Raw genomic sequence first — 23,659 nt, 5'->3', positions numbered from 1 at the left:
TGCCAGACCAGCAAAAAAAATGCATCATTTGACGTCTTTTTCCGTCAATGGCAGTGAATGAGTTAAACATGGTAAAAATCAATGAAGCAATTATAAATTGTTGATATAATGTACAGCAGGGGTGTCCAAACTTTTTCCTCTGAGGGCCACATACAGAAAAATAGAAAGCTGCAAGGGCCACTTTGATTTTTTTGAAGTTATTTATTAACACATTCATTGCCAGACCAGAAAAAACATGCATCATTTGACTTCTTTTTCCGTCAATGGCAGTGAATGAGTTAAAAAGTTCATGTATTCCTTCCAAGGGGTGTTTGAAGATGTGCACTATAGTGTTTTCACACACAAGGACAGAGAGGTGTGCCATGTTGTGTAAAAAAATAACAAAAAACACAGTTTCCTTTTAAATGTCAGCCAATGAACACGTGATGCGGTTATGGGTCTATTATCGCGTTGCCTTACAAACACCTCAGCAGATAGATGGGCGACTGCTCCTGAAAACTGACTAATAGACCAAAGGGCTTTTTTCATCTTATCTGATCCTAATTAGTTTCACTGCCTTTTATGTTTTTACTTTGGCCCCATCCATCTATACTGCCCCATCAGTGAAGCATTAGATGTGAATGTGCCAACTAGTTAGCACATTCACATCAGCTCAGAGGCTCATTGAAGATTCTTAATTGTCCTTAGTTGTGAATGTGAATGTTTGGTTGTCGATATATGCCCAGTGATCGGGTGGCCAACTAGTCCATTGCAGTGTATACCCTTACTCTCACCCAGAGTCAACTCCAACACACCCAAAATCCAAGTAAAGTGGCATGTTATATCTTGTCAGTATATAAAGAAGTGATAGGTAACACAATTGCAGACATTGATTGATTCATATCAATCAAATCAGGTCTTGGTGAGGGGAAAGGAGCTCTCTGTACCACTTGCTACGAATTAGCATGGCAATTATTGTAAGCTGTCACACTTCTTAAGCAAAGGGGGTGGACTGTGAGCGCTCCGGAGTGTAATCCCTCACAAATGACAAGATAATGGAGGCAAAGTGAGGCCACGGCTTCGAAAGGAACCAGGCGATAGAATCCCCTAAAGGGAAATTTTAGGGACAGACAGGGGGAGGGGGAGGGGGAGAGGGAGAGAGAGAGAGAGAGAGAGAGAGAGAGAGAGAGAGAGAGAGAGAGAGAGAGAGAGAGAGAGAGAGAGAGAGAGAGAGAGAGAGAGAGAGAGAGAGAGAGAGAGAGAGAGAGAGAGAGAGAGAGGGGGAGAGAGAGAACGAAAGGAAGTATTTGTGAGAGAGGCACGTATTCCCCTCACAACTAGAGTGGGAGAAAATTATTAGACTGCTTGGGAATGTAAATGACTCTGGAGGAAAGTGAAATGGGTCTGAAACTCTGTCTTTCAATAATGACCTCACCTCACCACTGTTGTGCGGCCCTCATACTCTTCTTACACACTTCTCTTCCAGTCCAGACTTCCTTATACAGTGCCACGGTTCCTCTCTGGATACCTTGTAGTTTATTCTAGATATGCAAAGATACAATGGAGCTTTCTGGCCTTCGTACTTCTCCGTTAACTCCCTCAAGGCAAATAATGCATTTGTGGTACTCACGTCTGTTCTGAGTCAAGTCTCCACTACCTTTTCATATAACTTCATTGTGTGGCTCATTAACTTTATTCCTCTAACAACGCTTTCACGTCGCTGCTGCTCTTAAAAATGGGCCTCAGTACTTGCTCCAACTTGTTCCCCAGGGGGCTGGGTCATGGGGGGGGCGGGGGAGGTGAGCCGATGGGGTGCGGTGTGGGCCTGCCAAGCCACGCTAGGGGTGTGGGCCGTGTCTCGGGGAGTGTGGGTAGGGGATTTGGGGGGGTGCGGCCTGCTTCCGCGGCCTGAGGGGTTGTGCTTGCCTTGTCGGGCCAAGGTGGACGGCTCCCCTCATTGGTGGAGGTTCTCACGCATGCCACATCCACCACACCAGCATCTACTGAAATTCAACCAGAATTTGCTTCGCCCACTGGTAACTGAATCAGTGGAGGCTGGTGTCTGTGGCTGTCACTCTGGTTCATCTATCCATCCTTCCTTCCTTTAGTTTTTCCTCTGGTCTCCTGAGGTCTCCCTAATCTGTTGGAATTTAGAGGTTTCTGGGGTTGGTGAAAAATTCTGGTTTTATAACTGTGGTGTCTGGTTGGTGCTGGATTTCACCTTGTTTCATTTTTCTTTCCTTTGATCCTTCATCTGGTCTCCTGGCAACTTCACGACTCTGGTGGAACTCTGAAGTGTCCGGTTAAAGGGCCTGTCAGTAGGTTTGACAGTTTCTGTTAGTAAATGAACCGTTTCTGTTTGTAAACAAACAATTCAAAATGGACGCCTCCCATGGCTCAACCCACACGAGCTCAACGTTCACACCCCCTGCCTCTGCCCACCTGATCACCACCACCACTCTGATCACTCTACTCGTAAACAAACAACCCGTCTGCCTACACGCCCCCCGCGGCTCCAGCCACGCCCACTCCCAACCCCCGCTCTGCGATTGGGTGAAGGCGGAAACAACCGTCTGTCCACAGACACCACCCAGAAACATCCCGTTGTTGACAAAACAAACACAAAATGGTAAAATATAAGCTGGAGGTTGAGGGTAAATTAAAAAAATCACAACCATACATTAACTTAAGCCTAGAGGATTAGACTGAGAAGGAGTTAAAGTGTGTGCATCCTTTATTTAAAAAGTGCCTTTTCCAGAGTGAAACTGGCAGATAGCGCCTTTAAGGTGAAGGGTATGGGATTTTTAACAGGTTTCAGGTGAATTAAAGAGCACAAAGTCGCATGCAAATAAGAACGATGATGATGACGTTAACTCGGGAAGGCTGTCAAATGAATAATACTGAGCTCGCTCTAAAAAAATAAATAAAATAAAATAAAATAAAAGGGCCTCAGTTTGGAGGTCCTTCCTTTTCTTTCTGTGTTCCTAATGTTGTGGCCCGCAAGTGTGTACTGTGAACGTAATGCAGCCCAGTTTGTTTCAATCGCTCAAAAGATGGCAAACGTGTCAAAAAGTTTAACACGTCAATCTCCGTGATGAATTTTGATGGTCCACCGAGAGTTGATAAGTGTGTTGCCATGTTATCACGTCAATAATCGTTTGTCTCTGTCAAAACAAAGCCTGTTCCATCCATTGCTATCAGGACTGAGGAATCTCAGGGAACCGGGTCTTTAGAAGAAAATACGTTACAGGCCTATGTTCTAATGCTATATAGCTGTTGTGCTCAACAGGCAGCTTCTCATATCCAGAGCAGAGAAAAGATACAATGTATTGAATTCTATTCATAAACTCGAGGACAGCAAATTCAATAACTCAAAAAAGTGAAGCTGTATGCTGCATCACTAGAATAATTGTAGACAGAAGCATTGATAACACAACACAAGTGTGCGCACCTGAATAGTAAAATAGGATATAAAAACAATGTGATTCATACTGGGAACAAAATGTTTCTTTGTGTGTTTCTATGTTTTTGTCTTCTATAATTGAATGTTTTCAACCAATAGTGCACTCGTTTCGGTGTTATGAAATGAGGGTGGAGTGCAGCGATTCACAGATTAATGAAAAATTTAAGAAACTCACGTCATGAGCAGGGCACACCCACAGCAACTAAATGCCAGCAGCACGTAACAGACTGTTGGATTGGGAAGTCATCCGAGTTCACTTTGGCTCTGACGTGACTGTATTAGCATTTGAACTATGACCAGCCTTCCTGGCAAGAAGTCGCGTTGTTTATATGGGTCTTAACAGAAAATGAGATTATTGTGATCTGATATTATCCCGTTCAAATAAGATGCTGGCTGAGATACAATTTAAATTTTTGCTTTGTTTCACTGATCTGCCAAAACAAAGGATTTTACTACAGTTGAACGAGCAAAAATAGACAAAGGACAACTACTGATTTGGTTGGAGATCTAATTGTTTTCCCCAGAGAAAATCCTGGAAATATTCAGTTTTCTTTTTACTATTGCAAAGAACCTTGGCTTCTCTTTTTATGTTTCTTTATTTTTATTTTTTAAATAAGACCGTTTCACAATTCTTGTCCGTGATCTTTTGAAACGTCATCAGCCGCGGCCCAAGTAATGTTCCAACTGAAAGTACACATAAAGTAAGAACCCAGATGCTCTTGTCTGCAACTAAGGATAAAGGATAAACCAACTATGTATTGTTTGGATACTTATAAAGATTTGGCCTGGGAAAATATCCCGATACATTTCGTGCTGCCATCACCGAAGTACGTTAGAGTCAGATGGAATGGAAGTTCACAAGCACACAGTTGCTCCAATTTACAAAGCGTTCCTCGGGAGTATGCTCTTAGGAACTGTGTATGGCGAGTTCATGAGACTGTACTCTGTGTTCTTGATATTGAGAAATGGCCAAAGAGTCACACACTCCTTGCCTTCCTGCTTCGTTGCACTTGGGCCATCCACATTCCACCACGCAAACCACAAACTACGCAACCAGAAGGCATTCTGTCAACATTGACGGACCATCCGTCAATACATCAATGACGTATGCCTGTTTTGTTGACGATTAACGAATGACAGAAAAGTCAATGTAATCGTCATTACTGGATCAGTTCCAACGAACCTTCTCAGTTCATCAATGAAGGACGCCCATATATCGACTAACAGAAACATTGACTGACACCCACTTCTTTCCTGGGACTATTTTTCTCCTGCTGTAAAGAAGTAAATATACACTTACTAGGTATTGTAACATTTACAGTTTGGTTCGACTTGAAATATTGACAGATTAATGACAATGGAAGGGTCTCCTGACTGTTGAAGATTTCCGAATGACGGCGGTTCAGAATTAATTGATGCGCCCACCGCTTCATGAAAATCTGCTTCATCACTGCTGCGTGACTTCGCTTCTCCCATACACAAAACACAATATCAATATCCCACTACACTTTAACATTCACAAAATGTCAAGATGCCTCAAAAGCTGAACAAGCAAACGTACTAGTGATGTGTCGGTCACGAACGAATCGAGTCTTTATCGAGAGCCGTTCATTGCCATTTTCAAAAAAACAAAACAAAACAAAAAAAACAACATAAAAGAGCCAATCTTTTGAACGGCTCTTTTACGTGAACGGCTCCCGAATGAACGGCTCCCCTGAAAGAGCCAAAAGTCCCATTACTAAAATGTAGACAAGGTGCTACTTGATTGTAGCTGTTATTTCGGTTGGGAGGGGAGAGGGTGGTTAAGCATGCTATTATACTATGCTATCGTCACGACTCCAGAGGAACAGCCACATGCAAACACTCGAGTGACAAAATAATGGAATGCCACTGCAGGCTCAGTGTAATCGACAACACTACAGACGGACCCACTGGGCTTTGTTCCAGAGTGTCCTCCATATTCAAATGAGTCACTTCAGGTCTTTCCAAATCCAGCTGCAATGCTTGGTTTCTTGTTTTATCTATTTTTTATTTATTTATTTATTTTTTTAGTACTGTTACACACAAGCTTACACGTCTGTAAGTGGGCTATACAATAGAGCCCAGCTGCTCCTACATTGTGTTTTACGTTTGTTTACGTTTTCAGTAAACCCACCTATGGAGGTTGGCTGACACGTTTTTCCCAGAATGAATATGCAACATTATTTTCCATGAAAGCGTCTTTGTTACGTTTCTGAATGAGTGGTATTTGTGAGGCCTCTCTTACAAACCCAGATCTTTTGACCCGAATACTGAATATAGGCTTTATATTATCTGCCATTTTTGTACTGTACATGTAATGTGATTAATTTAGAATAAAGGAGTGTGGCACCTTTCTCCCATTTTATACTCTGAAGGTCATACTAAATTGACGGGGAAAAACAGATTAATCAATTAATTTATAAAAGCTGGCTAACAGCTACATAGCTAGCTAGCTAACTAGCTAGTTAGTTAGTTAGCTAGGAAAGAGTGTGCAGTGATCAAACACAGTAAAACCAAAGTTTAAATTGATACAAAATCCTTTCCAAGATAAGAGACAAAATAAAATGAAGCATCACACTGCCTTTTGTAAGGGAAAACAACTTGCCAGCTCTCTCATAGTTTTTTTTCTGTCCTGGACATTGTCTCAAAATACATGACGTATATCTCTCTTCTTTGTGTCCCATTTCCAAAATCCCAGAAAGAACTTGTGACATTGCCTGAAGAGTTTTTCGAATACAACTTATTTGGAGATTACAGTACATTAATTTACATCTGGCTAAAGTCAGCTAGGATAGGCTCCAGCTTACCTGTGACTCTAATGAGGACAAGCAGTATCGAAAATAGGCGCTTTCACACCGCAGGAACTTATTCAGGAACTTCCCTATGTTCCGGGGGAGTTTGTCCAAAGTTTGCGTTCACACACAAAAGTAGTTCCGGGTCTGGGGGGGTCGAAACGGTACTACCTAAGTACCTAGGCAAGAGGAGGGTATTTCGGTGTACCCTGAACTACACAAGTGGGGGCGTGTTGTGAAGTGTGTCATGATTGGTTGACTGGACGAGGAGGTGTGTTTTGGATAGGTGAGTTTTTCGCGGTAAAGCCGCCATTTCTTTTTTTACTTTTCACTGCTGAGAGCGCGACGATTTTTCCCCCCAAACGTTTTGGAAATGGAAGGATTTAAAAAAAACGATAGGTGGACGGACGAAGAAGTGCAGGCTCTCCTGAGCATTTACGGGGACGAAGAGACCCAACGACACTTTGAAAGTGCCACAAGAAACGATAAAGTCTATCAATTGATAACCGCGAAGCTAGCAGAGCTTAGCATTTTCCACACACAAAAGCAGGTAAGGGAAAAACTCAAGAAACTCAAACAGGACTATAAAAAACTCAAGGACCACAACAACCGAAGCGGAAATGACCGCAAAATTAATAAATGGTACGAAAGACTGGACGTCATTCTCGGCCACCGGATGGGGTGTACAACCGGTAAAACTAAGTACTCTGCAATTGCAATGCTGGAAGCCATGTGCGAGGACACGGCAGTGGACGAGGATTCGTCACCAACAGACTCGCTAACACACCAAGGTAAGACAAAATTGCCTCATGAACACTTTTTATTTATATATTCGTTTAGGTCGCTGCGAGGTCGCAACGTTGCTTTTACACCGCGCTAGCACTAAGCTGTTAGCGTAGCATGGCTTAAGCTTGGCAAAGTCACGCGTCCACCTCCGAACCTATGTAATGTTGTGAAATCATTCCTAAATCAATTAACCTAGTAAATGAAGAGTATTGTAGGCAGCTAATGCCGAAATAGCCCTGCTTTCAGTGATGACGAAATTGGAAAGCTTCGTGCAAAGGACGTGTGGAAACCAGGCATGATATGCACGGTTAAAAGCAAAACAACCACTTAATTTTTTCCCCCCCTTAAGCCAAGGCTCTGTATACAACGCGACTAAAGCGTTTTAACTTGTTAGTCTCATTACCTAACAGCTCATATATAGTTCTAGGGAAACGGAAGCGTAAGGCTCGAAATGGATATTTTGCCGTGACCTTCACCTCGCTATACCAGCGCTACTTTTCCACGAATCGCGCGAGAATTTCGCTGGCAGGGGAGTTGACGGTCACGGTGAAATATCCATTGCTATAAAGATTACATGAAAATGCATTCATTGCATGTTTATTAAAAGTCGAGGCTACAGCATGTAAAAACTTTTCAGAGTAAAATCCCAATGTATTTTTTTTATTTTTTTTTATTATTATTTTTTTGCCTCTTAAAAGGTATGTCGTCTAACAGTGTAAACTGACCTTTTGTTGTGATGTACTCTGACTTACAGCGGGACCTTCTCTGAGCTCTTCATTACCTTCTGATGTCTCCCTGAGCAGTCCTGGTATGTTTCATTTCATTTCATTTCATGTAACTTCAAAAGCTCCATATAAAACTAATAAAGCAACACCACTCACAATTAATTTTACTTCGTTGGATACGCCAGTGTGTATTGCTGCCTAAAAAGGCTTGTACATGCCGCCATATTTGGCAATGTAGTGTGGCATATTCTGTTCTGTGGCAATGAAAAATGGAAGGATATAATGTGAGTGGCGTGTTTTACCCTCACCTAAATCATTGCACTGTGCCCTTACTCACTGGATGACTCTGTTGAGACAGTTTCAGTCGAGGCGTTGGAAGGGATAAGCGAGGATGGTCCATCCACAAGCGGAAACTGCGCCCCTCTGTCAACTTCCAGTAAGTTCAAAGACATGTAACTTGAAGCTCATCGAAATTATTTACTGTTACTCCTTGGATGTACATGATGTTGATACAGCTTCAAATGATGAAGTAAGTGAACATTCGCGGCCTCCGAGCAGAATCAACAGAGCTCTTCCTGAGTCTTCTGCCTTGCTCCCCCGTCCAGGTCAATGTCCAGTAAAATCACACACTTCTGTTAAGGCTGGGTTTTACACAAAAAATTACTATCGTTTTCCTTTTCGGAGACTGATAGATTCATAAAGGCATTATTTTAACATATGTTTTCCCCAGAAAGTCAGGACATAATTTAAATGCCTAAATGTTCTTTGTGTGTACAGTATACATTTTTGGATATTGGTGTTTTTGTGAAAGTCACTGTTCACAGAAGTTTCAAATTTCTTACCTTCACAAAATGGACGGCCCGCCTCCTCCGTGGCATTTTTCCCAGTTACAATTATTGAATAACAAATTGTTATGCTTGCTAAGGATTATAGTCACACTACAGCCATGAACAAAAGTAAACTCAAATCATGTCAGCAGATACTGCCTCTGCATAATTTCATTTGGAATTGAATGATTGTGGCCTTTTTGATCAGGTCCTTCATATTTGAGAAGTGATGGTTGATGTATATTAATCTATTGAATTGAATCAAAAATATTGGAATCAATTTGGAATTTAGCTCTTGTGAATCAAAGTCACATTGATTTAGGACATTAGTATTATACCCAACCCTTCTATTATTGCAATGGTTCAAATCCAATTATACGTTAAACCTATATTCACATAATTTATAATAAATAATAATTTAAGGGCACCTTTTTTTGTCACTCGCTCATTGTACATTTACATCCCTACAGGTAAGCGCAAACGTGGCCGAGACCACCTGTTTTTGGATTACCTGCGCGAATTTGACGAAAAGAACGGGGAGGCCACGAGAGCGATGTTACTCGAAGAAGTGAGGTTGCACAAGGAGGACCTTGAGCTCAGACGCCAGGAGCGCAAGGAGGACCTTGAGCTCAGACGCCAGGAGCGCAAGGAGGACCTTGAACTCAGACGGCAGGAACGCACGAAAGATCAACAGCTGGCACGTGAGCTGATAGAACAAAACCGGAGGCATGACAGAGACTTCCAAATGGGCTTCCTGGCAGTCTTAAACAGATTTGTTGACACAATGAGCCAAATGCCAAAGTAATAAATACTTTCGATTTCATATCAGAGTTTTTGTTTTTTTCACACAAATAAAAACTTACGCTCAAATTATTTTTTATGTTTTTTATTTAAAAACAAAAAAATCAGTAATGCAAACACACAATTCCTTTACAATGATGCATTTAAAAACTTCAGAATTGCTGCACGGGCATGCACCCCCTCAGTTTCCGCTATTGCAGACTCAGTACCATCAGGCTGCTCCGGGACAATAGCACTGTCCTCCCATTCTCCCAAAAAATCATCCCCGTTCTGTTCACACAAATTGTGTAAAACACAACAAGTTATGACCATAGACTTTACTTTGTCCAGTTGACAGTCATTGCGATTTAACAAACATCGCCACCTGCCCTTTAATCTACCAAATGCGTGTTCCGCAGTGATTCGGGCTCTGCTTGTCTTGTTGTTGTAAATTAACTGCTGCATGGTCAGCCTGCCGTTGTCATTGAACGGCTTCAGCAGCCAGCTCTTAAGTGGATAGGCAGCATCACCAAGGAGGTAATACCCAACGTTGTGTCCATGTATGTTTTTTGTTTCTTGAGGGTGTAGCAAACCTCTGTCCACCAGATCCCATAGCCCAGACAAGCGGAGCACTCTAGCATCATGCAGGCTCCCAGCAGCACCAACAAAAACATTCCAAAAGAGCCCCTTTGCATCCACCACAGCGTGCAGGATGATGGAGTGCCAGCCTTTGCGGTTAAAGTATTCAGTGTGGTACTCTTCTGGTCGAATAATGGGAATGTGGGATCCAGCTATCGCACCCACACACTGTGGCAGCCCCCATTTTGTCTGAAAATGTGCTGCCATGTCTTCTAATTTGTTTTTGCAGGGCAACCGTATGACCTCTGCCAAAAGCACCTTCTCGACCGCAGTGCAGAAGTTATGCACACAATGGCACACTGTAGAAATGCCAATGCCAAACAAATGTGAGATGCTCCTATACTCATTATTGGTGGCAAGTTTCCACAGAGCTACAGCAACTCTCTTTCGCAGTGGAACACAAAGACGATAGTTGGTGTCACTCTTCTCCAGCTCGGGTCCAAGACGGTAACAGAGGTTCTCGAATGTGTCCTTGGAAACACGAAAGTATTTCATCCATCTGCCATCATCGTAGGTTGAAACTACAGCGTCCCACCAGTCAGAGGTTCTGATGTTCTTCCACACCCTGCGTGGAACACACCCAGACCGGTAGAAGTGGCAAATCTGAAACAGAAACACAACAAATTAATGAATGCTAAATTAATATCTACATTAATTACTTTTGTGCAACAACCTCGTGATTGACATGAGACCAGAATATCTTAAAATAGCGGAATATGCACCTATATGTGTGGCCCTATAATAAACCACTAGCTTGAGGTGGCAATCTAACACTTCCCAAATTAATAACTTTTCCCCAAATCCCGGCACGTCTGTCCCATCATTTGTGCATTGTCAAAGAAAGCAAGCCATTTCAACACTTTGGATCGTTTTGTTTTTTTTTCGTTTTTTTTTAAAGCAAAAAAACAACACGTGGACAGACTAACAATACATCCAGTTCCAACGATATTATGAATTACGAAGCGTACATTTAGCGTGAACAGCAAATCGCCATCAAGCCCTATTTTGCCGTGAATTGCACGATAACTAGGCGGGAAACACCAGTTTCCAGCGATTGCCGAGTTCATGAAAGCGCGCGTCACGGCAAGCTATCCACAAACAAGACCGACGCGCGCGGAAACACGATTCACTTTAATCACATTATGTTACAAGTTACCAATGTGAAATAAATTCCGTATAATTGTGTGTTTAAGCCTTACCAGTGCACGTCTTCGTGCTTGCAGGAGTTTTCGCGCTTGCAGGACTAAGAGTCTTCGTGTTTGCAGGTTTGACCGTCTTTCCACGAGGCGTGAGCGAATTCTGCCCATTTCTCGTCTTGCTGAGGGACGGCAGGTCCTAATGGTTGTCATCAACCTTTCCCTTGACGTTCTAATAGTTGCAACCGCAACTTTGTACAACATGACAAGGAAGAGAAAAAGATGATCATGCTCCACCATGCCGCCTTGTATCACAACAAATGGCGATGGAGGGTTAAAGGTCGCGGTTTTCAACGTCACCCTGCTTGTTTGTCATTCAGTTTTACCGGTACCGCCACTTGCTGGACAGGCGGGGTAGTGCTGTTTTTTTCCTCCCGCTGACATACGTCATCAGTCTCATTTGAATAAGCTACTTCGTCCGCTTTCATGCTGTGTGAACGCAAACTCGTGGGCCGCTCACAAGTTCTTCGGACCCGGAACTGACTCTACCATAAACTCAAAGTTCATGGGCTTTTTGGTGTGAAAGCGAAGTGCGCATCCCGAATTCAAGGTGCATTATGGGTAGCGGCGTGGTGCATTGTGGGTAGACGAAACGACCAAACGGTGATTGAAAAAGAATTGGATCCAGTGGAATCGGCTCTGATAGAAACGTTTCAACCGCTGGAAAGTTTCAGTTTTTATATTAACAAGCATAGCATGCGGTTTACTGACATCGGAGAAGTTGACTTGCAAGCTTTAAAATGTACAGTTACGCAAAGATTGTCACCACTAATCTCCGCCATTCAAAATGATAGGGTAGTTGGTAGCCTCGTTTTTTTCCCTCGCGCATGCGCAAACTTAATGCGCACTTCTCTTATTGCGTCAGAGTAACTTTATATGCAATCGACTGGCAACCAATGCAAGGTCTACCATGCCTCTCGCTCAACATCTGCTGGAATAGACTCCACCTTACACAACTGGCATAGAAAATGGATGCATGTGTTGCCTGTTGAAAAATACACTTAAATTATCTGTCCTCATTTGTATTCACTTATTGCTCGTTGTGAATAAAATCTATCAATAATAATCTATGCTGTAATGTGGAAAAACACGTTTTTCTTGTATTACTGTGCCCCCCCCCCCCTGTCACAATGTGAGCAACTCTGTGAGATGATGCTGGTGTGTCCTATTTGGCTGAAAATAACAATAATTCTTGCTGGGCTCCTTGAGCAGCTTGCAGGGCAATCTGTAGTGTTTTTCATTTCTTTCGGACCTCAGCTGGGCCACCGGCGACATAGAGTCAGAATGCAAATAAGGCAGACAAAGGCTCCTGCAGAGGAAAATACAAAATGGGGGGACTTGTGTGATGTGTGCGCACTGCCCAAAAAGAATATTTAATGATTTTTAAACTACACTCATTTATAGAGGAAATGATATTTGACTAATGTACAATTGTTTCTGTGTTCAGAGAAAGGAAAAAGTATTCAAGTGTGGGCCATTTGGGGATTCAATATATAGTCTTTGTGAACGTTTTTCAGCAGTGAAAAAGCGTAACACTCTCCTCAATGGATGCATCATCTCAGTGATTCACAGCAAGGAAATTGCAAGTCCCTATCTCTGTGTACAAAACCCATCTAATCTAGTTAGCTCTTGTGAAATCTCTGTCCATTGAGGCAGGTGCACGACTAATTCGCTCTGGTGATATCTGTAATTAACTCGCGTTTCCATGGCATTGCCACAACAGCCATCGTTGTGTGGTCTGGTGATCACGGGAAATTAGCCTGATCATTCTTATAAAGGTTAATGTGGGAACAAAAAAAAAAGCAAGCCATTAGTTCTTCACAGCTTATAGGTAATGGCACTTAAGGTGCTGTGTCACACGGCTATAATGTGTCATAAATTAACTATGCATATCTTGTCAAGAGTGCTGCAGGTGTACCTGCACTGTGATCAAAGAGTTTTAGAGTTTTGATGTAGCAAATACAGCCCTCCTCAGACGACATAACAGGCTTACAATAGTACATAAGTATACAGGCGACTGACTCAATATGTACTGTGTACACATGCACATTATGCAGTAGAGAAGGATGCAGCAGAGGAAGGAAGAGAAAAGTACCCGTAGGTTTGATCAACAGATTGATCAACAGTAGCCCATTCATTCAAAATAATAATAATAATAATAATAAAAAATAATAAAAAAATAAAATAAAAATGGTCTGGAGGAAAGGGAAGCAAACAATGAAGGAAATAATTTTCAGCACATTAACCTCAAAGTACTATTTGTGAGTTGTGGCGTAACTTTTGATTATTGCCCATTTACAAAACAAACATTAAAAACTAAATTTAAAAAAATAAATGCGTTTTCAGTTAAGTTGTATTCAGTTTAAAATATTTTTCACAAAACTGAAAACTAAACAGGATAGTATAGAATAATTGCAATCACAACAAAAGATGAATCTATTGGAGAAAAAAAAAAGAAAAAAAAACTTTCCAAAAAGTTCATGGCATGTCAAATTGGAGATAAACCTTTGCAAACAGTGGCAAGTAACGTGAATTAAAACATGGAATGATAATGTAGGCTACTTGAACTGCATTCAAAGCAGTTCAATACACTGGAGCCGAATTTGGCACTAGGGTCCCCCCACAAATTTATGTCCACAATATTGGGGTAAAATTGCCTTCACGTAAATACATTAGACATAGAAAACCTGCATTCAATGATAAAATATTCTCATTTGAGCCACTGCTACTATAACGAAAAGCTAGCATGTCTGTGTTTAAAATGGTCGGTAATTGTGTCATGTTCATTTGTTGATGTTCCCTGGCCAAATCACCGGGTGGCACGAGAGCGACCGCTGGGAGATGACCAGTAAACCGTCCTCTGGGCTCTGGCTGCCTCGATCGAGGTCGTCGCTCACGCCTGCCTGTACTCGGCGGGCACTTGTGGACACAAAAGCTCGCTTCAAAACAACTTTGACGCATTAGCGTGCCTCACTTGAGGATGTGCAGCTGTAGGACAGCGCACCTGTTGCTGCCTCATCGTCAGCTGTGAGGACCGCGCGCAGTAGCAAGGAAAGAAAAACCACATGGAGGAGCGCACCCAGTCAAACTCCAGCGGGCGGTTCTCGGACGATGGCCCGGCAAGAGTGCAAAGCACCCCGCAAAGCACCTTTTCGGGACCGGTCTTTGCCGTTCTAATGGTGATGATGGTGACTTTGGTGGTCGTGACAGTTTTGGGCAACGCGCTGGTCATGCTCGCTTTCAAAGTGGACAAGAGTCTGAGGAGGCAATCTAATTACTACTTTCTGAATCTGGCAATATCGGACTTTCTTGTAGGTAAGTACACTTTTAGTCTTTTATTTATTCTTTCTTGAAATATGAATTCAAATCTCATTCTATTGTAAAAGTACACACTGAGGCTCATCCTGCTAAAATGGATATTTGAGTTACAACTTAATGTGTGTTCAATCGAGGGAAATTGTGGAATTATATTATAACGGTTCAACCTGTGAATTTTTATGGCACATAACAGCAGACGGCTGGTCCCCCCGTGCACCTCCCCAGACACACACACCAATTTCCCTCCAGGATAATAAAGTTTATCCCATCTACCCTATACAGGAGCGTTCTGCATGCCGGTGTACATCCCTTACATCCTCACCGGCCGGTGGACGCTGGGCAGGGGGCTGTGCAAGCTGTGGCTGGTCATGGACTACCTGCTGTGTTCGGCGTCCGTCTTCAGCATCGTGCTCATCAGCTATGACCGCTTCCTGTCTGTCACCAGAGCTGTGAGTAGTTCTTAGTGTCATAATGTAGACAGGAGGGTTAAATAGTTTTGGAATTGTCATTAGATTTTTTTTATTTCATTTAGAGTTTTTTTTTTTTTTTTTTTTATTTAAATGCTCCATTATAGTTTAGTTTTCATTAGTTTTAACATTAGTATTAGTTTTTTTGTATTCATGGATTTTTCTGTATTTCTATTTCTTGTGCGTAAGATTTAAAAAAAACTTCACAGTAAGTATTGTGTAGTTAAAAATAAATCAACCAAAGTATTATTTGAAAATTAATCATCCAGAAATAAAATACAGTTAACAGTCCGTAGACTTTAAAGTACAATAATCGTACACGTCTTAAATAAAGCTAGGTTTTGTCTTGCTTTCCATCCCTTGTTTGCCAAGTTGCCAACTTCTAAAGTGGATGTGTAGCTTGAATTCCTGTTGAGAAGCACACAAACACTTCAACCTTCCGCTCCTGCTAATACAAAAATAAATACACTTAAAATCAACTCCAAAGGCTCAAGTATACATTTCATTGACGAAAGAATGATGAAAACAAAAGATGTTTTCACAATATATTAGTTACATTGAACACAAGTAAGTATAAATGTTACACTTCTGTATCTATTCCCATATTTCATGAGTTGAAGTAAATGATCTTACACTTTTTCGTCATCCCACCTCACTGGTGTCATATCAAAATGCCGATAAGCAGCATGATTGTTGCACAGGTGCGCCTTAGGTTGGTCACAATAAAAGACCACTTTGAAATGTGCCGTTTTGCTCTACTGTGAGGATCAGAGGGTCACGGAACCAATCAGGATCTGGTGTGACCACCATTTGCCTCACGCAATACAAAACTCTCCAACTCAACTCTCTGAGTTGATCAGGTTGTTGTCATCCGTGAAAAGAACACCTCTCCAACGTGCCAGACGCCATCGAATGTGAGCATTCACGCACTCAAGTCGGTCAGGACGACAAAACTGCAGTTAGGTCGAGACCCCGACGAGGATGACGAACATGCAAATGAACTTCCCTGAAATGGTTTAGACAGATTTGCGAATAATATTTGAGGGACCGTTTGTATATCAACGCTGTCCTGTGAAAAATACTTGTGCCCATTTTTGTTTCTTTTTTTTTTTTTTTTGGTTGTTCATGGGATGAAACTTGAATGCAGACATCCCAAAAACATTAAAAAAAAAAAGAAAGAAAAAAGGACATAACTTTTTCACAGGACAGCGACGATATGTAGAAAAGGTTTTAGATCTTTGAGTCCTTGAGTGGAAAATGGGATTGCGTTTATACTTTTGTTCAGTATCGTTTCAATTAGTCTTGTATACGGACTTGTAAACATAAATTGTAGCTTCAGTTTACATATTTTTCTTAAAAGCATTTTAGTTATTATTGGATTTTGTTAAGAAATATTTTTTTTAAATTTTAGTTTTGGTTATTTTGTTAGTTTTTGTTAACTATAACAATATGTAGGAGGTCTTTATGGGAACTTGAAATAATGAGTACCCTAAAGGTGAAAGTACAAACACAATGTTAGCACATAATTACTAGGGATGTAACGATATGCAAACATCATGATACGATAATTATCACGATATTGTGGGGGTGTTGGCGATATTTAAAAAAGATCACAATATTGTAAAAACAAAAAAAAAACAAAAAGAGCTCATACTAAAAAAAGCACAATATTGTGCTTTTGTACATAACAGCGATGCATATAAACCACCTACAATCTCTAATAACAATATTAAGGCACTTACTTGCTAATGCAAGCACACATTGATCGCTTCACAAGCAAATTAGGTTCCCCTTCATCTGACAATTAGCATAGATTTTAAACATAGAAGGCCAAAACATCACTAATGAAAATTAAATTTCACTAATAAACTAGCCACTAGAGGGTGGTAGAACTGCACAAATGGAAATCAACCTGACCTTTAAAACAGATGTGTTCCTTTTAAAATATTGTGAACATGACGACGACGATATTGTGGCAGTTTTTATATCACGATATCACAATATTGCCCTTATTGTTACATCCCTAATAATTACATTATCCAATTTGTCCAACATTTTCAGTAAAAGTATATCATTCAAGATCATCACGCATGATGTTATTAAAACATGTGAGAATCCCAGCTCATGAATTTAGTGTGTTTGCTCGTTATCTTATTTTGTGTATGAGATGACATTATTCATGCAGGTTTAGCGAGAGAGCAATGCACCAACCGGCTAAACTTAGCTCCTACCCAATGTACAAGGCTTGAGTCTCAGTTGATGTTCTTGTCACCACTTTCTATTCAGATAGGGCTTTGCCAGCATTTTATTATTACGAAACGTTCCTAAACCATTTCCTCAAAATCACAAATCCATGAGTACAGATTCTATCACGACAAGAGTTTAATTCAGGAACTGATTGAATTCATTTCCTATGTCATTTCAAAATTCACACAAATTGGAACAGATTGTGTTTAAACTTGAGGTTTCACTGCAGATTCCCAACTGCGTACAGTCTGGAGCTTCATTCTTGACTGGTCAGTGTGCCAGGTTAGTGGTGGGGGCATTGACACCACCTCACCACATCATTCTCCCAAATGGGCCCATCTGCACAGGTTAATCATGGCTGACCCAGTTCGGCCCTGTGCCACCCGCTAATGCGACTCTTTACTCAGTGACAAAAAAAAATAAATAAAATTGGCTGTGGAAAGGAAAACACAGTAAACAGCAATGTGATACATTACACACATACCATTTTTAAAATGAGAGTCCGCACTCATTCCCTTCCCCAAACCAGACACATACCTGGTCCAAGACTGACCAGTGAGGGGTGCCACAAGGCAGCCACATTGCTGGAAAATATACCAGAAGTAGACAGAGGAGTTGTAGCTAGGCCTACTATTTGCTATTAGCTTTGTTAAAAGTAGATTTTAAAATGTAAACAAAATGACTTTGTAAATCATAGAGTTTGAGTCAAAGTCAAGTCAGGTAATCATGTGCCTTTTGTATGTGAAAGAAAAGTTATAATTGACTGAAGCTGACTCGTTGAGCAAGTCCCACAGAAGGAAGGCACCAATGATGAATACTGTACATAGATTCAAGGTTTGATGAAACTGAGAAAAAGACAATAGCACCATGCAAGGTTTGAAACTCAAAGATAAGAAACATAACATCTAGGAAGTTTACCATCATGGTAAGCTAGCCATGTGAACTGTGAAGCTAAACTAGCTAGGTCAACCTGACAGTTTAGCACCCCAACAGCTAGTCAAATATTAAAGTTGATGTTGGTTATGTATTTAATGAAGAACTCAATAAAGTGATACATTATTAGACAAAATGGAGTATAATCTTAAAGCCATGCCATTCAAAAAGCAATGACTATCTTACACTTTGAATACCTTTCTGGTCATGAGCATGTCCACCATATTTGATGTGGCAAGGCCCCCGTAACATATGCAGGTCTCCACAACCTACAAAGTGTACAAAGTGAATGTCTCTCAAAATAACAAGTATTCTTCTAATTTAAATGTATGTAAATGTAGTGTTCATTTCAGATTCATTAATTTTTAGAGATTATGGAAATTAACATTTACAGATAATGTACTTTTTGTGTGGCAATCAGTGAAAACTATTTTATCACTCTAATATGTTGTGATTGAGCAAGAATTTATGACTTGCCTTATGGATTTTTTTCCCCTGACAGTAACTTGGAAATAGCTTAAGCCTTGAAGATTTTGACTTGAGATATACTTGCGACTTTCACATTATGTGACTTACTACCACCTCACCCCCACACAACAGGATAATAGCTAAGTAATCTTTTAGTCATCGTTTTGCTGACCTTAATCGAAAGGGGAAAAACGTGCGCAGAGACCGAATCCGCATTCACATGTTGCCAAGCCAAAAGTGAATGAGGACTGGCGTAGTAGACAAAGGCAGCGTTCTCTTTCCTTTCACGAGCAAACACTTTACATCAGAGCCATGAATACAAATAACAGCACAAAGAAAGAAAGAGTGATAGCGGGAGGCTCTTCTTTAATTAGCCAGCTTTGATCATGGAGGCCCTCCTCCTCCTCACGCAGCTTCCCCAACGTGGAGAGATCAATTGCGCCAGAAGCAGGCCACCGGCGGGCCAAACAGCATTCTCCTAAAAGCCTGCCTCTGTGAACACTGACAGACAAAAGGTCGTCAGCAGTGACACGAAAAAAAAAAGTGTCTTTGAAAGGAAAAGATGGAGTCAAATTAGATGCAGATTCCCTATTTTAAGGTTGGGTGAGAGGTGAGCATGCTGGGAAATGTTCGCTACAAGGGAACACACTCGACGTACAGTAAAGCAAGAAAATACAGTCTTCCCTCTCTATAACGCGGTTCACTTTTCGCGGTCGCGCTGTATCGCGGATTTTTTTTTAAGTGCAATTTTGCATATTTTTTTTACAGTAATATACCCATTTTATAAAAATTTATGAAGTTTTGAATATTATCAATGTTTGAACAAGAGAGAAATGGGAGAACATGTAAATGAACTCAATGAGAAAAGTGTATAAATTTTGCGATCGGGGATTTTTGAGCCTTAAAACATTTCTAAGAGTTGTAAAACATAAAGCTAACTACTTCGCGGATTTCATTTATTGCGGGTATTTTTTGGAACCGAACCCCAGCGGAAAACGAGGGAACACTGTATCACAAATGATTAAGTGCGTTGAGCGTTAGTATGGTATTTGACTTCAGTTTGTGGAAGTAAGAATCACGTTTTATAATTTTTCTACATACAATTTTTTTTGCTCCAGTTATATTTGAATTGTTCTACATGCTGTATGTGACAATAATGTTAACTTTAAGGGATTGTACTATTTTAAGAAACTCGTTATGAAGCAGAATTTTGCAGCTGTGCTAATTATTAAAGATGGAATAAATTAAAATGTACTTTTTAAAGTAATAGTACAAGCCTGCATACCAATCTAATGTGAAATTAAACAATTGTTTTGTTATTTGTTTATTTCTGAAAATGCGTCAATGAGTGAGCTGCACTTGCACACCATTGCTATGCAACAATAACCAGTGGTGGCTTGGCACAAACACCATTCATTTGCAGCCTGGACACGTAGGGGTAAACATATCCGAAATCTCAGAATTTCAGGAAGTCTCCAATTAAATACAAATTTTCATGGGGAATATGTTACACAACCACTCACGATATTTTAGAGAAACGAGCTGACAGTCAGTATTACTGTGTTGCCTCAGGGAGCAGGGAGGCCAGTAATAAAGTTCAATGATACCTGTGACCACGGACGTGATGGACTGGGCAAAGGTCGTAGCAATCCTGCTTGAGGTCGACCAAGACGCCATACGAGTGAGTCCCGGCCGGGCCAAGTGGGAGGGCGTCCGGGACGCCAAACGAAGGGTGAAGGCGGCCGCAGCGCTTGCGCCGCCGGAACAGGTGCAGGTGGTGGCCGCAAGTGTGCCACCGGAACTAGAGCGGGTAGCAGCCGAGAGGCGGCCATGGGCCGGGCACCGTCGGAACTGGAACGAGACGAAACTTGAGCGAGAGGCAGACGCTGACCGGGCGCCGCTGGAACTTGAGACGCCAGCAACTCTGCCGCGAGGAGAGGACTTGAGACGGCTGCATCGGCCAGGGACAGAGAGGCCAGGGGCTGCAGCGGCACCGGCGAAACGGGCAGGGGCGGCAGCAGCACAGGCGAAGCATACGAGGGCTGAAGCAGCAGCAGCGGCACAGGCGGAGTGGCCAGAAACTGCCGAGGCGCCGGGACGGCGGATTTGAAGCTGCAGCAGACGAGGTTCGTGGACTTGAAGCTGAGGCAGGAGTGAAGCCTCCGGTCGGTCGGGTAGCGCTGCGACTGCTCCCATCCAGAAGTCCAATGCGTCAGCATTGGGGATCGGTGCTGGGACAGGCTGACTGGTTGGCGAAAGTCTTTAGCGCATCTCTCAGACCAGTCAAGGCCTGATCATGACGTGCACGCAATTGTTCGAGTCCAGGGCCTGGCACATCTTATTTAAGTCTGCGGGATCCATTTGGTCGGATTATTCTGTTATTTTCTGGAGTTGGATCCCAAAACGCAGACACAAATAAGATTTTAACTATTGATTCACATAATTTGACTAGGCGAGAAACAACGAGAGTTGCACAGAGGAACAGTGGTAATAATTCGACAAAACACAAGGGTGTGTTTTGTCTCAGGCAGGCTTATATAGACAGTGCATGGATCTGATTGGTTGTGGCCAAACGTAGGTAACCCTAATAGGTCGCTGAAACAGGACTGACATGGATTTATCTGATTCGTTGCTAACGACCACGCGGGTAAAACTGACTGGCTTCTGACCATATAAAGAGATTAAAGATTCTTGACATCACATAGTTACATCTCGATTGCATCAGTTCAAATAAAACAAAAACACTGTAGTTACATGCCAATTGCATCTTGCATCAATTCAAATAAAGTCAAATAAAACCAAACATCAGACATTTATGCCACAAGCAAAACAGACAAAACACAGTCATGAGATTTTTAATGAAGCGATTAATTGTGATTAATCAAAATTCTGAAATGTGATTAATCAGATAAAAAAAGAAAATTAATCGATTGACAGCTCTAACACAAATAATGAAAAAAATATTAACATTTTAAATTGCAATCGCAATATTGAAGAGGGGCAATTATTTTTTTAAATTGTTTAGTCTTTTACTGGATGGAAGGAAAGTCTGATTTCTGATGTTTATTATTATTATTTTTTAAATTATTATTATTATTTATTTATTTTTGCCGCAGGTGAGTTACCGGGCCAGACAAAGCACGTCTCATTCAGCCATCATCAAGATGATTGTGGTGTGGGTGCTGGCCTTTGTCCTGTACACCCCGGCCATCATAGTGTGGGAGCTGGCGGCGGGCCGGAGTCGGGTGCCAAATGAAGAGTGCTTCGCCGAATTCTATCACTCCTGGTATTTCCTGCTGTGCGCCTCCATGCTGGAGTTCTTCTCGCCTTTCATCTCGGTGGCTTTCTTCAACCTCAGCATTTATCTGAACATACGCCGGAGGAGGCTCCGCTGCAGGGAGGCTCAGCTCAACCTTCAGCTAAATGAACCCGTGTCTACGCAAGGGGGCGCTAACTCATTTTCCCGCACCTGGGGGGCGGCAGGGAAACTGGCCGCGCGGGGCTCCATCCACTCCCCGGCCTCGTCTCCCAATTTGGGCAAACCGGATCCGGCGAGCAGCAGGCCCAACCGTCTGTCCAGAGATAAGAAAATTGCTAAGTCGCTTGCCATCATTGTGTGTGTGTTTGCCATCTGCTGGGCACCGTACACCCTCCTGATGATCATCCGTGCCGCCTGCAGAGGGCGATGCATCCCGCGTCACTGGTATGAGGTCACCTTCTGGCTCCTGTGGATCAACTCTGCCGTCAACCCTTTCCTCTACCCGCTGTGTCACAGCAGCTTCCGCCGGGCCTTTGCTAAGATACTATGCCCAAAGCGACGAAGCTCGACTCCCCCTTTAGCCGTGCTTCGTGCGGGCCAGTGACCACCGAACGCTCCCGGTTGACAGCCCAAACTGTGAAGTTTTTCATGTAATGTATCATTATGGTCTTGTATGTGTGCAAACCCTCATCTATTGTGAGATTAACGTGCTTTCTTGCACATAAGTTTCGTTTTAAATGACTGAAATGTTTACAGTCGCTGCAGGTGCCACAAAACTATGAAAAATGTCTCAATGTTCAATGAATTGCTTATTGTAGCTTGCAAACTTCAGCCTGAACTCTATAATAGGAATGTATTTGCATAAAAGAACAAATGTTGCTATCACCATGATACTGCCATTAAATAGAGGTTTATGGAAAATCCATCTATGATGCCATCGTGCCAGTAAAAAAACATTTTCCCACTCTCGCTTTTGCCATTATCACTTTTATAAAGGACTTCATTATACAACTGAGCAATGGCATACAAAACATGAATATACAATAAAACAGAAATGTTCTCCTGCAAAACAAACATTTGTAAGTCGGACTGCATCATCACTTGTACTCTTGTTAATGTTTACATTTTGCATTATACTGTAATAAGTTGTTAAGAGACCAAGACAGCAAAAAAAAGAAAAAGAAACGTTTACAACATTTATGACTGTATTGTGCCGTTTAGCTGTGTTGAGTCAAGTGTGTGTTTGTTTCTTATTGCCACTAGATGTCACTATTTATCTTTGCAGTTTTCAACGTGTGGAACGCACCACAGCTTCAAAGCATCGTTGACCCAAATTGCTCTCCGACTGACTGCAGCGAGTGTGTTTGAATTAACACTTAAATGCAAAGTAATAAAAGTATTTGCACCAACTTCTTGAGTGATTTTAGCTTCAGGCAGACAATGTCACCTAATTATCCCTGAGGAAAAAAAAAAGTACACTTTTCCATTAGAAGTGCATCTATCTACTGTTTTTCATTTAGAGGCGCAGTACTACTGCTCAGTCTTTGAATGTCATTGTCGGGAGCATTAGATTTTTTGAAAATAAAATACTTGGAAGAACATATGTATAATAGTGAGAGAACATACAATATCTAACTATTTGTGACTTCTTTATCCACTTAAAACAGTAAATGTAATGATCTCAGTTCACATAAGAACACTAAATAGGTAAGGCTGACTCCATGTTAACACTGCTGCTGACCAAAACAGCAGCACCGAA

General features: G+C 41.7%; 4 protein-coding genes across 4 annotated transcripts in view; 2 read left to right on the top strand and 2 right to left on the bottom strand.

Annotated features, from left to right (window-relative positions):
* Window positions 1–6,425, bottom strand: part of LOC144018200 (oxysterol-binding protein-related protein 1-like) — a 29,343-nt gene extending 22,918 nt beyond the window's left edge. The window contains exon 1 of the mRNA XM_077520430.1: window positions 6,271–6,425. The gene's annotated coding sequence lies outside the window, so the exon portion shown is untranslated. The remainder of the gene's footprint in view (window positions 1–6,270) is intronic.
* A 162-nt stretch (window positions 6,426–6,587) lies between these two features.
* On the top strand, window positions 6,588–9,424 carry LOC144018206 (uncharacterized). Its single transcript, XM_077520444.1, has 4 exons — window positions 6,588–7,046; window positions 7,796–7,849; window positions 8,125–8,202; window positions 9,064–9,424. The coding sequence occupies exons 1-4, from the start codon at window positions 6,629–6,631 to the stop codon at window positions 9,396–9,398; spliced, it is 885 nt and encodes a 294-aa protein (XP_077376570.1). The 5' UTR covers window positions 6,588–6,628; the 3' UTR covers window positions 9,399–9,424.
* Window positions 9,425–9,523: 99 nt separating this feature from the next.
* Window positions 9,524–12,009, bottom strand: LOC144007866 (uncharacterized). Its single transcript, XM_077507813.1, has 2 exons — window positions 11,212–12,009; window positions 9,524–10,615 (listed from the first exon to the last, which is right to left on the bottom strand). Exons 1-2 carry the CDS (start codon window positions 11,446–11,448, stop codon window positions 9,524–9,526), a joined length of 1,329 nt encoding a protein of 442 aa, XP_077363939.1. The 5' UTR covers window positions 11,449–12,009.
* A 2,004-nt stretch (window positions 12,010–14,013) lies between these two features.
* On the top strand, window positions 14,014–22,832 carry LOC144016819 (histamine H3 receptor-like). The gene is made up of 3 exons (XM_077518144.1): window positions 14,014–14,523; window positions 14,809–14,975; window positions 21,758–22,832. The coding sequence occupies exons 1-3, from the start codon at window positions 14,274–14,276 to the stop codon at window positions 22,502–22,504; spliced, it is 1,164 nt and encodes a 387-aa protein (XP_077374270.1). The 5' UTR covers window positions 14,014–14,273; the 3' UTR covers window positions 22,505–22,832.
* The last annotated feature ends 827 nt before the right edge of the window (window positions 22,833–23,659 follow it).

Source organism: Festucalex cinctus, chromosome 1 (genome assembly GCF_051991245.1).
Source record: "Festucalex cinctus isolate MCC-2025b chromosome 1, RoL_Fcin_1.0, whole genome shotgun sequence".
NCBI classification, from domain to species: domain Eukaryota; kingdom Metazoa; phylum Chordata; class Actinopteri; order Syngnathiformes; family Syngnathidae; genus Festucalex; species Festucalex cinctus.
Note: the sequence above shows the minus strand (reverse complement) of the source record. Positions and strands in the feature narration are given on the sequence as shown.